Source organism: Sinocyclocheilus anshuiensis, unplaced genomic scaffold (assembly GCF_001515605.1).
Source record: "Sinocyclocheilus anshuiensis isolate Anshui unplaced genomic scaffold, SAMN03320099.WGS_v1.1 scaffold2607, whole genome shotgun sequence".
NCBI lineage: Eukaryota > Metazoa > Chordata > Actinopteri > Cypriniformes > Cyprinidae > Sinocyclocheilus > Sinocyclocheilus anshuiensis.
Window position 1 is genome coordinate 91,180 of NW_015549720.1, and position 12,859 is coordinate 104,038.

Below are 12,859 nucleotides of genomic sequence, written 5' to 3' on the forward strand. Positions count from 1 at the left end.
ATATACAGTATCTCACAGAAGTGAGTACACCCCTCACATTTGTGTAAATATTTTATTATATCTTTTCATGTGACAACACTGAAGAAATGACACTTTGCTACAATGTAAAGTAGTGAGTGTACAGCTTGTATAACAGTGTAAATTTGCTGTCCCCTCAAAATAACTCAACACACAGCCATTAATGTCTAAACCGCTGGCCACAAAAGTGAGTACACCCCTAAGTGTAAATATTGACACATTGGGCCCAAAGTGTCAATATTTTGTGCGCCCACTAGGGGTGTAACGGTACACGTATTCGTACCGAACCGTTTCGGTACGGGTCTTTTGGTTCGGTACGCACCGACCATGGTGAGGCCTGTTCTGAGTGGAACCTGTCCTGTTAAACCGCTGTATGGTCTTGACCACCGTGCTGCAGCTCAGTTTCAGGGTTTTGGCAATGTTCTTTTAGCCTACGCCATCTTTATGTAGAGCAAAAATTCTTTTTTTCAGATCCTCAGAGAGTTCTTTGCCATGAGGTGCCATGTTGAACTTCCAGTGACCAGTATGAGAGAGTGAGAGCGATAATACCAAATTTAACACACCTGCTCCCCATTCACACCTGAGATCTTGTAACACTAATGAGTCACATGACACCGGGGAGCAAAAATGGCTAATTGGGCCCAATTTGGACATTTTCACTTAGGGGTGTACTCACTTTTGTGGCCAGCGGTTTAGACATTAATGGCTGTGTGTTGCGTTATTTTGAGGGGACAGCAAATTTACACTGTTATACAAGCTGTACACTCACTACTTTACATTGTAGCAAAGTGTCATTTATTCAGTGTTGTCACATGAAAAGATATAATAAAATATTTACAAAAATGTGAGGGGTGTACTCACTTCTGTGAGACACTGTAATTAGCCTATTAGTTACTGCCTTAAAGTGTTAGTAGACTTTCCTAAACTAACTTTTTAGTGTCATGTCAGTTCCAGAATATATTCCAGAGTAACAGAGTATAAATGGCCTCATACAGCATGCAGATGTAATATTGCTGTGTTACTCAATTACACCACATCTGACCCCCATTTCCACATACACCATTCTACATCCCTCCTTTCCTGCCTTGCTTAATTTACAGGTCTGTCCCTGGCTGTGCTCTGCCAGTGAATCTGTCTTGTGGGTATTAATACTGACAGAGAGGATGGGAAATTAATGGTGCATGTAGTGAAATTAAAGCCCTGTCTAATGACTGCACCTATCTCCTTTCTGACCTTGTCTCGCAGCCCACAAGGGCACTGGGGTGAACCGTAAATCTCACAAATCCATCTCTATAACCTTACAGTGTGTTATCAATGAAAGTTGTGGAAATAAAATGTGTGCGTGTTCACGCTACAGCTACAGGTTTAACCGAATCTGCATGAATGAAAGGAGGTGTGTCTGTGCACGGGTGTTTCATTGTGTTGTATGATGTGTATGCATGCATTTTATATGTGTATTCGCTAACTCAAGGTTATGCATGGACATGATTTATTATTACTGATTATTACAGGTTCATAAAAGATGCATCATCTACTGTAATCATGTGTGAGCGTGTGTAAATGAGGGCTTTTGCATTTACCTGCTGTATTCGCAACCTCCCTTCCTTCCCCAGTCCCTGCTTCTGTTGTCATAGCAACCCTCTGATGATAACAATAGGGACTAGAGGTGTTTGGGGAGGGTTCAGGGGGAAAAGGACGGGAAAGGAATAAAGAGAGAAAGAGCGAGTAGAGGCGGAGGAGGCAAAAGAGCTACTTCTCCAGCTGATTGCCATAGCTCATCAAATTCCTTCACATCATCGGCACTATGACTAACCACAGCCCTGTCCAAAACACTCACCCACTCGCACATTCTGACTCTCTCTGATTGCTCTGTTTTTGCTCTCTCCCACCACCAATGTCTTCACATCATTGCCATGATGATGCTAATTAAGTGCATGACAACCATGACCACTTGTGTATTTGGAAGGCTCATTTGCTGTTGTCCACATGACGTCCTGCAATAGTAGTGTCTCGGCAGAGCGGCAGAAATGGCTTATGTAATGAGATGCGGGTATCAAGGTTGTAGGATTGGTTTGAACACAGACTTGATATTATAATTATTAAAACAAACCGGTGATTGAAGCAATGAGTCACAGTGACCAGCTTGATCATATTCACAAAGCAAATTCAGTTGCATAGAAGTAAGTCTGGCAATATGTGACCACATGTGGACCACAAAACCAGTCTTAAGTCGCTGAGGTATATTTGTAGCAACAGCCAAAAATACATTGTATGGGTCAAAATTATTGATTTTTCTTTTATGCCAAAAATCATTAGGATATTAAATAAAGATCATGTTCCATGAAGATATTTTGTAAATTTCCTACTGTAAATATATTAAAACTTAATTTTTGATTAGTAATATGCATTGCTAAGTACAAATTTAAAGGCGATTTTCTCAATATTTCGATTTTTTTTGCACCCTCAGATTCCAGATTTTCAGATAGTTGTATCTCGACCAAATATTGTCCTATCATGACAAACCATACATCAATGGGAAGCTTATTTATTCAGCTTTCAGATTATGTATAAATCTCAATTTCGAAAAATTTACCCTTATGACTGGTTTTGTGGTCCAGGGTCACATATAGGGAAAATAACATTTACCTCATATCCTAAGTCTCATTTTCTATGTACTTATACATTAATAAAAATAAATTAAAACATTTTAAAGGGATAGTTCATCAAAAATGAAAAATGTGTCGTCATTTACTTATGCTCATGTCCTTCCAAACCTGTATGACTTTTTCGTCTGTGGAACATAAAAGAAGATATTTTGAAAAAATTGTTTGACTATACAATGGAAGTCAGTGGTCACCAAAACTGTTTGTTTACCAGCATTCTTTAAAATATATTCTTTTGTGTTCTGCAGAAGAATAAGTTGTGTCTGTTGTCTGTATCTAGCTGTTTTCTACATAACTTTGTATCAAATTAATTGTGATAAGATTTTCTAGTTTTAAGAAAGTCACCATTTTCAGTATTTACATTAGTCATTGTCAAGTCATGATGTCACATTTATTTATGTAGCAGTTTATAAAATACAGATAAAATACTTAGAAATTCTTTTTAATTTGATGTTGCTTATAATTTTATGTCTTTAATTCCTAAACAGATTAAATGGATGTTTGAATACCAATAAATGTGGAGATGCATTATTAAAGTGAATTTGGCTGTTTCTCTTGTTTGTTCTCTCACGCTCCTGCAGGGATCTGCCTCAATATGGACACAAGCAGTGGCAGTCCTATTTTGGCCGAACATTTGACATATACACCAAGCTGTGGAAGTTTCAGCAGCAGCACAGGTCAGCCCTCTAGATAGATCTATTTTTGAAACCGAAAGGTCTGTTTTTACCAAAAGCACAAAAATAGAGCAGGTTTTTTGGCTTAGAACTACGTAAGACTGACGATTTAATATGCATGATCAAACTTCCCTCTGATGGTTCGTCTGCACCAATGATGTCAACATTAATGACAGATGATTTCTTATTTGGTTTTGCTTTACTGGAGAATAGACAAGTCCTGGACAACCGGTACGGTCTCAAGAGGTGGCAGATAGGGGAAGTGGCCTCAAAAATTGGCCAGCTGTACTACCATTACTAGTAAGGAGCTTTTTTAACACAACTCTTTATTCAGCTCGTTTCAAACTGTGTATTTTAGGTATTTTTTTTACACATTATTATTTTTTAATCTTCAGCCTCCGCACTTCAGAAACAAGCTACCTAAATGAAGCCTTTTCCTTTTATTCGGCAATTCGCCAACGATCATATTACCACCAAGTCAACAAGGAAAACAGGTGAAAAGAAGCTACTGTACATACTTGTTTGATTTTGATTTACCATGTTCTGGAAAGTTCTTTGAAGTAACATACTTATGAGCAAAAGTAAAGATCTCAAATGTCTGTATTATACAGTCTTCAGTTCATTAATCTCGCCCTGTTTCCTTTGCGCAGGCCAGAGCTGGTTGTAAAAAAGCTGAGGTATTATGCTCGGTTTATCGTTGTTTGTCTGTTGCTCAACAAGATGGACCTAGTTAAAGTGTTGGTCAAGGTAAGTCATGGACAGCAGACCAAACGAATCAGTTACACATTTTTAGTCCATGGCTCACTATAGATATTGAACAGAGGTTCTTGCCAAAAGATTGGTCAGCACAGACAGTCTGTTGGCCACTTATGCATCTGGAATTAAGACAAAAATCATGCCTCATCAATTTTGGCACATTTATGTAAAATTACACACCGTCAGCCATTACTCATATACATTTTTTTAATTTAATATTTACAAAGTACTAATCCCTATACTGCCAACAATGCACTGTTTATGAGAAGAAAAACAAAGTAGGCTATACATGGGTGTGTCTGAGACCATCTGTGGTGTCTTTTTCTGCAGGAGCTGTCTGAAGAGATTGAGGACTACACCCAACGCTTCAACACAGAGGACCAGTTAGAGTGGAACCTGGTGCTGCAGGAAGTTGCTGCTTTTGTGGAGGTGAGATTTTAGTCTATAATGTGCATAAAAGTGCAATCAGTATCACCATGAAACGCCATTCACAGTTCATTTACTTCCATAATGTGATGACTTGCCAAGTGAAATAGAAAAATAGGGAAAAAAAAAAGTTTTCTACCTAATATTAATGTTAAAAACCTAATTATGTATAAAATTAATGTAATAAAACTAATTATGCAATAAAACTATGACTGTTGTTAGAATGTAATAATTGTGATTAAAAATAAATTATATTAAAAAATACTGTATAAAACACATTTAATTAATATCCAATATTCAACCCTAAAAATATATATATTTAATAAAGTCGTTATTTCCTTTCAACTTCTTTAGTGGATTCAAACTCCAGTTTAAAAAGCCCTGCTCTATATGATGGATAGGGAGAGGGGCTTGAAGCATAGTCATGTGGGCATATGAGGTGGAGCAAGTTAGGATTTTGCTGAAAAATTATGAAACCGTTTTTACATTGGAATATTATACACCAGTTCACAGTAAGACCAAGCACATACATTATACTACTGTTCAAAAGTTTGTGGTCAGCCTTTTATGCTCACAGAGGCTGCATTTATTTGTTCAAAAATATAGCAACAACAGTAATAATGAAATATTATTACTATTAAAATGATCAATGTTAGGGTGGCCATACGTGCCATTTTTACGGGACACGTCCTGGCCAGGATTTCTATATTTGGCTTCGTTTTCCTGTTTTCATACTTCCTTAGGGTAATGATCGAAAAGTAGCTTGACCAATAACGTGCAGGCATTGTACATAATCGACCAATCGAGAAGGTGGGATCTATAGAGAGCAGTCAAAGCGATACAAATACGCATACAGATTAGATGTGTTCATTCGTTCATTCGACTTGAAGCGGCGCTGTGCAAATCGATCAGTGTTTGACATCAAAGTACTGCGAGAGCGATTCGAAAGCATAAGGAGCTTCTGCTCTCTATAGCTCTCACGGATGTCATACACCGATCGGACCTGGATATTTGAGGTAATATAGAAATCCTGGCCAGGACGTGTCCCGTAAAAATGGCACGCATGGTCACCCTAATCAATGTTGACTGTATTTGTGCTTCGTAATATTTTTCAGGATTTTTGATGAATAGAGAGTTAAAAAAAAAAAAACAGTTTATCTGAAATGGACATCTTTTGTAACATAAACGTCTTTACTGTCACTTCTGATCAATTAAGTGCTGAATAAAAGTATTAGTTTGTTTCAAAAGTCTTACTGAATGGTAGTGTACAGTAAATCAGATTAATTTTTTATTACTTTAAAAGAGAAATTTGTCAAATGTGCACTCTTAAAAAACAAAATATCTCAAATGCTATACTTATACACAACCTTGACTGTTACTTAAAGGACAGGCTTAGTGCAAAGTAAGACTTTTGGCACTGTTTATGACAAATATTCATATTTTCTTGACATTTGTGTAATTTTTTTTTTTTTTACTATTTTTCTATCTACACAGGCAGATCCTCTTATGATCCTAAATGATGACAATGCCGTGGTGGTCCTATCCAATCGGCTGCAGGAGGGGGGTGTGCCCCCTCTTGAACAGGGCATGGTGGTTGGCCAGCTCACCTTGGCAGATGCGCTCATCGTTGGCAACTGTAACAATCAGGTGGGAGTACAGCTGAGCAAGTTACATAAGTCAAACTCAAGCGGTGCTTTCTTATGTAAATGATTAGACACTTCAAACTTGTCGTGTAGGTTATAATAACCATAGTGTTTATTATAGTCTGGTTTTTGTGATGGATGGATTTTATGTGGTTTACAGGTGAAGTTTAGCGAGCTGACCATCGATATGTTTCGTATGCTCCAAGCGCTTGAGAGGGAACCAGTGAACCTAGCCACACAAAGCTCCAAGCCAGGGACACTTGTAAGAGAAGACTCTTACACTCTCCCTGTCACTCTCTATGTTGAGTGTTTCTGAGTATTTCCACCCTTCCTCCCTTGCTATTTCAGTACTTCACCTTTGTCAGTGGCTCTCTCTCACTGTTCTTTCTCACTCCGCCTGCTCTCGGTGTCTCTCTATTCCTCTCTCACTCATTTATCTCTCTTATTATAGGAGCCCAATGAAAAGCCAGCCAAGAGAGAGAACCCTCATAAATATCTCCTCTACAAACCAACCTTCAGCCAGCTCTACACTTTCCTGTCTGCCTCCTTCAAGGTTTGGCTGATGTCATTCCAGTTTTTAGCACCTGTCAATTTGTTGTCAATCCATCCTGTCATTTATGTCCTGGTTTGACTCTATATTGCGCAAGACCTTGTAGCCGACACGATGATTAAGCTTAAATCAAATGTGCCATAACCATCGATATGTTTCGTATGCTCCAAGCGCTTGAGAGGGAACCAGTGAACCTAGCCACACAAAGCTCCAAGCCAGGGACACTTGTAAGAGAAGACTCTTACACTCTCCCTGTCACTCTCTATGTTGAGTGTTTCTGAGTATTTCCACCCTTCCTCCCTTGCTATTTCAGTACTTCACCTTTGTCAGTGGCTCTCTCTCACTGTTCTTTCTCACTCCGCCTGCTCTCGGTGTCTCTCTATTCCTCTCTCACTCATTTATCTCTCTTATTATAGGAGCCCAATGAAAAGCCAGCCAAGAGAGAGAACCCTCATAAATATCTCCTCTACAAACCAACCTTCAGCCAGCTCTACACTTTCCTGTCTGCCTCCTTCAAGGTTTGGCTGATGTCATTCCAGTTTTTAGCACCTGTCAATTTGTTGTCAATCCATCCTGTCATTTATGTCCTGGTTTGACTCTATATTGCGCAAGACCTTGTAGCCGACACGATGATTAAGCTTAAATCAAATGTGCCATAGAATGTACTCTTAAATGACAAATTGTACTTTTAGCAAACATTCACTACCGTTCAAAAGTTTGGGGTCAGCAAGAGCTTTTTATTTTTGAAAGAAATTTCATACATGGATGCATTAAATTGATCAGTAAAGACTTTTACATTGTTTGTTTATTTATTTATTTATTTATTTATTTAATAGCTGTTCTTTTGAACTTGACACAAAAATTTGTTTCCACAAAAAAAAAAAGCAGCACTACTGTTTTCAACATTGATGATAATAATAAGAAATCTTTCTTCAGCACCAAATTAGCATATTAGATTGATTTCTGAAGAATCGTGTGACACTGAAGACTGGAGTAACAATTGCTAAAAATCATCAAAGGAATAAATTACATTTGAAAATGTATTGAAATAGTAGGCAGTTATTTCAAATGCTAATAATATTTTACGCTATTACTGTTTTCAGTGTATTTTTGCCTTGATAAGCAAAAGAGACTTCTTTCAAAGTTATTTAAACATCTTACTGACCCAAACTTTTGAACAGCAATGTACCTATTTAAAATGTACTCTTTCTCTTGAGCAAAAACACACCAAAGATATCTTGTACTACACAGATTTATATCCAAACAAATGCTCACTAGAATGAAAATGTTCCTTCCTATAAAATGTAAAACCTACAGCTAGACTAAATCCTTTTGGCTATTTAAAATAGGGAGGAGCCCAAACCTGTTTCAATAGGAAACACATTAACAGCTCATCGAATGATTTTATGGGGCTTTTAAAGCCTGAGGATCTCATTATAATTCAATAGTCAAGGGCAAATACAAATAAAACTGCTTTATTTCTGTACAGTTATTGCATTCTGGTTGTCTATCCCGTGTGCTAGTTTGGGTTCTGTTGTCTCGAGTGACACCTCGTGTGAGCGTGTGTGCAGCAGCATGGCATGCTACAGGGGTGTTAGCGTGTTACTATCTACTCTGCTGTAGCGTAGCGCCTCAAGAGTGTGAGGAAAACCCACACGCACACATGACTCAGATACTTTGATTTTGCTATGCAGCAGTTCTTTTTGAACATTTCATTTTTTCCCCATCGTGCTTCATTGTTTGTTTAGATAAATAATTACAAATAATTGTCACAGGCACTTGCATGTGCTTTTTTTAACCATTTCCAGTCATTAGCTGTTCTGTGTGTGCGTTTCACTGTTTGCAAAGATGAATACTACCTCCTGTTATATTGTGAAACGTATTATTAGTCTTGAGGGTGTTACTGAGATGCTCTGGCTGCATAGCACTTAAGAGTGCCACTGAACTTAATAATTAGCTTGCTATGACACTGCTTTACTATTTGTACTATTGTGAATGTTCTGATTTAATTAGCCAATTAAAAGGATCCATTTTTCTGATGAAAGTTTTCTTTTCTTTCACTGATTCTTTTATTGCTAGGAGCTGCCAGCCAATAGTGTCCTGCTGGTTTATCTCTCTGCCACTGGAGTGTTTCCTACTGGACGCTCAGAGTGTGAAGGTATGCCGAGGTGTTTTAGCTCACTGTTGTTCTGACATCACTGGATGTTCTCTTAATATTTACATAAATATCTACTAAATATAAGCACTTGTGGAACACTGCTCAGCCAATCAAATTAGAGGATTCAAAGATTTGTGTAATATATGATGTGTCTTACAAACATACTGACTTCGAAAACATATATTATGTATGATGTGTCTTACAAACATACTGACTTCGAAAACATATCTGCATTAACAGACTGATACTAAATGCTTGTCAGCCTTTTCCGTGGAGAATAATATCTAATCTTTCAACTTTTGAACATGTTAAGTGGGTATTTTCTGCATGAAAAAATCCATGCGAGAATATCTGGAAGCGTAATGTACGTAGAGCAGAAATTATATACACCACTGTTCAGTCTCTTATGCTCACTATAATATGTTTATTGTTGTCTATCAATAGTAAGTAATATTATAATCGATAATATTGTGAATTATTACAATTCAAAATATCCTTTTTCTGTTTCAGTATATTTTGAAATGTAGTTTATTCCTGCGATGGCAGAGCTGAGTTTTCAGAAGCCATTACTCCAGTCTTCAGTGTCACATGATCCTTCAGAAATCATTCTAATATGCTGATTTGGTGTTTAAAAACAATTATTACCATTATCAGTGTTGAAAACAGATCTGTTGCTTAATATTTTTGTGGCAACACTGATACATTTTTTTAATCGAGATTCTTTGATGAAAAGAAAGTTCAAAAGAACATGTTTTAAATAAAAATTTTTGTAACATAATAAATAATATGTATTTACTGTCATTTTTGAGCGGTAGTGTTGAAAATGGGCAAACAGAAGTTGATCCGCCTAGAAAAGTATTCCCAGTGCAAAGGGAAGACTTAGACTTCCATGATGCTTAATTTTGATGAATGATCCATACAAGTCAGATCTGTCCTATCGTTATTACTTAACATCACCATTTCTTTATTTATAGGACCTTATGACTTTGGCGGTGTCCTGACCAATACTAATCGAGATGTGGTAAACGGTGAGATGGTGCAGAAGAGAAGCCAGGCACAAAAAGAGATGCACTGGTGAGCCTTCATTGACATCCATTCTGTGCTGGTCTACTGTAGAGGTCTGCGCGGGACTGTTTTTTTTTTAGTCTCGCTCCCGCAAGGTTATATTCCGCACCCACCTGCTCCCGCTATATATTCACTCTTTGTTCGCCCGCTGTCCGCTTAGAATAATTTTCTTCCCGACCCGACCGTTCCCGCTAAATTTAGATCTCGTTTCCAGAATCTCACATTTAAATTTCCGCTACTGAAAGAAAGAGACATAGGCTAACAAATAAAAGTTTAGTCTGCACAAAATTGTATTTATATAATTCGTCTTGTCAAGAGTCTTGAAGTTATTGACAGCAACTGCTGCCAACACAGTAGGGGGAAAAAAGTGTCGCAGAGAAAATAAAAATGTTGTACAAAAATTGTATTTCTTATTTTTATTCATCTTGTCAGGATACAATTTGTTTAACATTTAAAACAATAGGAAAAAGTGTCACAGAGAAAAAAAGTAGGTTGTACAGAAATAGTCTAGCTATTTTTATTCGTCTTGTCAAAATACTAAATTCGTTTAACATTTAGCGGTACACAGTAGGAAAAGTGTCGCAGAGAAAAAATACATAAATAAATAGGCTACGACATCTGTCATTTAAAATGATAGGCTAAGCAAAATATAAACAAAACCGAGTTTAACGTCCTTCAAGGACAGCGCAGCCACATTTTGCTCCATCCTTATTCTGCTCTGTCACTCATCGACAACCTGCCTGTTCTGCCTGAGGACCCTATTTACCACCGGTAGGCTACAGCCTGCTCTGACCATCGTTATTCACATGCTGCGCACAGACCTCGCAAATAAAATGCGTGACTCAGAAAGCGCTGGTTCATGCGTGCAGCGCGTGCATATGCACCGCATACGTAACGCACACGGACCGCATACGCACCGCAGACGGAGTATGTGTGAAACAGGCGTAACAGTCCTGAGTGCAGGCTGTACCGGTGGTCAATAAGAATAAAGGACAGATATGTTGTTCTGAAAGGACGTCGGGAACGGGATATTGTTAGACGGCCCACTCCCGTTCAAATTACACCAGTTACCGACCGCTACCGCGTTTTATTCGGGAATTTAATCCCGCGTCGCAAGAAATATGGTCGGTTCCCGCGGGAGAGCTGCGGGAATGCAGACCTCTAGTCTACTGTTCATAGAAACTAAAATGCGCTAACTATATGTCTGATGAGACACTGAGGTGTTATTTTAACACGCATGTATGCGCAAATGTGTATTTTTTTTTCAGTCTCCACCCAGGAGACCTTTTCTCCTTCACCAGGAAACCTCTGTTTATCATTGTCGACTCATCCAACAGCACAGCTTATAAGGTGAGACATCAGCTCTCCGTCTCCCTGTCTTTGTCACACGCTCACATTTCTTCCATCATTGCAGTATTCTGTGACATCATGAGGCCATTCATTATTCAAAAGCAGCCATGTGGTTGCTCGGTAAATAAGACTGTCTGACTTCTTGACTAGGATAAACATGAGAATAATCAGCAGAAAGAAACCTTGTAATAGGGACACAGTAGTAATTTTTCTTTTTACTCATAGACTGATTTCATCAACCTTCTTTTTCTTTAACTGATTTTCTTTATTTGGCTGCTTAGTTCAGTAATGGAGTGCCTTCTTGTGTTCATATTGACATCGTGTACTAGTAGAAATTATTTTTCATGTATTTTTCCTGTCTTTCCACAGAATTTCTCCAATCTGTTTGGCCAACCACTTGTTTGCCTGCTTTCTCCGACAGTGTATCCGAAGAGCATGCAAGGTCTCCTTTTTTGTTTTGCCATTGTGTTAGGAGACAGGAAACATTTTTAATATTTGCTTAACGTTTGTTTTTCTTTTCTTTGAAGTAGGATTGTCTATTATTTATATTGATTATTCTATCTTGCAGACCAGTGTCAGCGTGGGAGTCTGTTTACTCTTTTCCTTTACAACCCCCTCATGGGCTTCCTGTCTGTGTGTGGACTGAGCAGCATGCGCTATGGATTGTGGGAAAAGGCCCAGGAACTCCTGCGGAAGGTTTTCCATGACATTGGCCAGATGATCACGAGCTCCCGAGTTATAGGTAATGCCAATATGTCATCCCTTTCTTTTTTATGCTTACATTAATTTTTGTATATCAGTGACATGTTTGACCAAGCGTCAGATATGTATTTCATAGTTTTCCTGTTGACTGTCTTCCAGATCAGGCCTATCTGCAGTTTTATGGCGATGAATTTCTTCGTCTGCTCATGATCCGTTTCGTGTTCTGCTGCACCACGCTCCGATTACACAAGCTCTTCCAGGTGAGACTTAACTGAATAAATATTATATATGTTTATATAATAAACACAATGTGATTAATAATGATAATGTTTATTGCTAATAGCCATATTTGTCACATGATTGTAAATGAATAAATATTAAATAATAAATAAATGAATATTAAAAATATATTCATATATGAGGTGATCCAGCTAATCTTTAAACTTTCTAAAAACAGACTGATTCCATTTATCTATAGGCTACTAAAATTGAGCTGTGAATCTATTGTTACTTGAAAGCTCGAAATTGACTTCTTTTGAGATCCACTAAAATAATATCTTGTTGTTTTTTTTGTTGTTGTTTTTTTTTGTAAATATGCATATCAATCAATCCTTTTTTATTATATGTAGACTAAAATGATGGTGCCCTTATACCAGGGGTCGGGAACCTTTTTTGACCGAAGAGCCAATTTAAAATTTTTGGTTAATGCATTTTTCCAAAAGAGCCTATATATATATATATAGAGCCTAATATTATAAAAAAATGCATGTTTTCTTTTTTTCAATAACGTTTTAATAATAGTAACTTTATTAGGACCATGGAAACTAAAATACACAAATATTCAACAAATTGTC

At 37.6% G+C, this 12,859-nt stretch overlaps 1 protein-coding gene across 1 annotated transcript in view; it reads left to right on the forward strand.

Moving 5' to 3' along the window:
• LOC107660775 (protein SCAI-like) overlaps positions 1 to 12,504 on the forward strand; it is a 37,140-nt gene extending 24,636 nt beyond the window's left edge. Inside the window, exons 4-18 of the mRNA XM_016450189.1 lie at positions 3,263 to 3,358; positions 3,569 to 3,655; positions 3,751 to 3,849; positions 4,006 to 4,102; positions 4,442 to 4,540; positions 6,032 to 6,184; positions 6,341 to 6,442; positions 6,632 to 6,733; positions 8,810 to 8,888; positions 9,863 to 9,962; positions 11,222 to 11,303; positions 11,673 to 11,745; positions 11,872 to 12,045; positions 12,165 to 12,265; positions 12,484 to 12,504. Coding sequence (XP_016305675.1) covers positions 3,263 to 3,358; positions 3,569 to 3,655; positions 3,751 to 3,849; positions 4,006 to 4,102; positions 4,442 to 4,540; positions 6,032 to 6,184; positions 6,341 to 6,442; positions 6,632 to 6,733; positions 8,810 to 8,888; positions 9,863 to 9,962; positions 11,222 to 11,303; positions 11,673 to 11,745; positions 11,872 to 12,045; positions 12,165 to 12,265; positions 12,484 to 12,504 — 1,465 coding nt within the window. The remainder of the gene's footprint in view (positions 1 to 3,262; positions 3,359 to 3,568; positions 3,656 to 3,750; positions 3,850 to 4,005; positions 4,103 to 4,441; positions 4,541 to 6,031; positions 6,185 to 6,340; positions 6,443 to 6,631; positions 6,734 to 8,809; positions 8,889 to 9,862; positions 9,963 to 11,221; positions 11,304 to 11,672; positions 11,746 to 11,871; positions 12,046 to 12,164; positions 12,266 to 12,483) is intronic.
• The last annotated feature ends 355 nt before the right edge of the window (positions 12,505 to 12,859 follow it).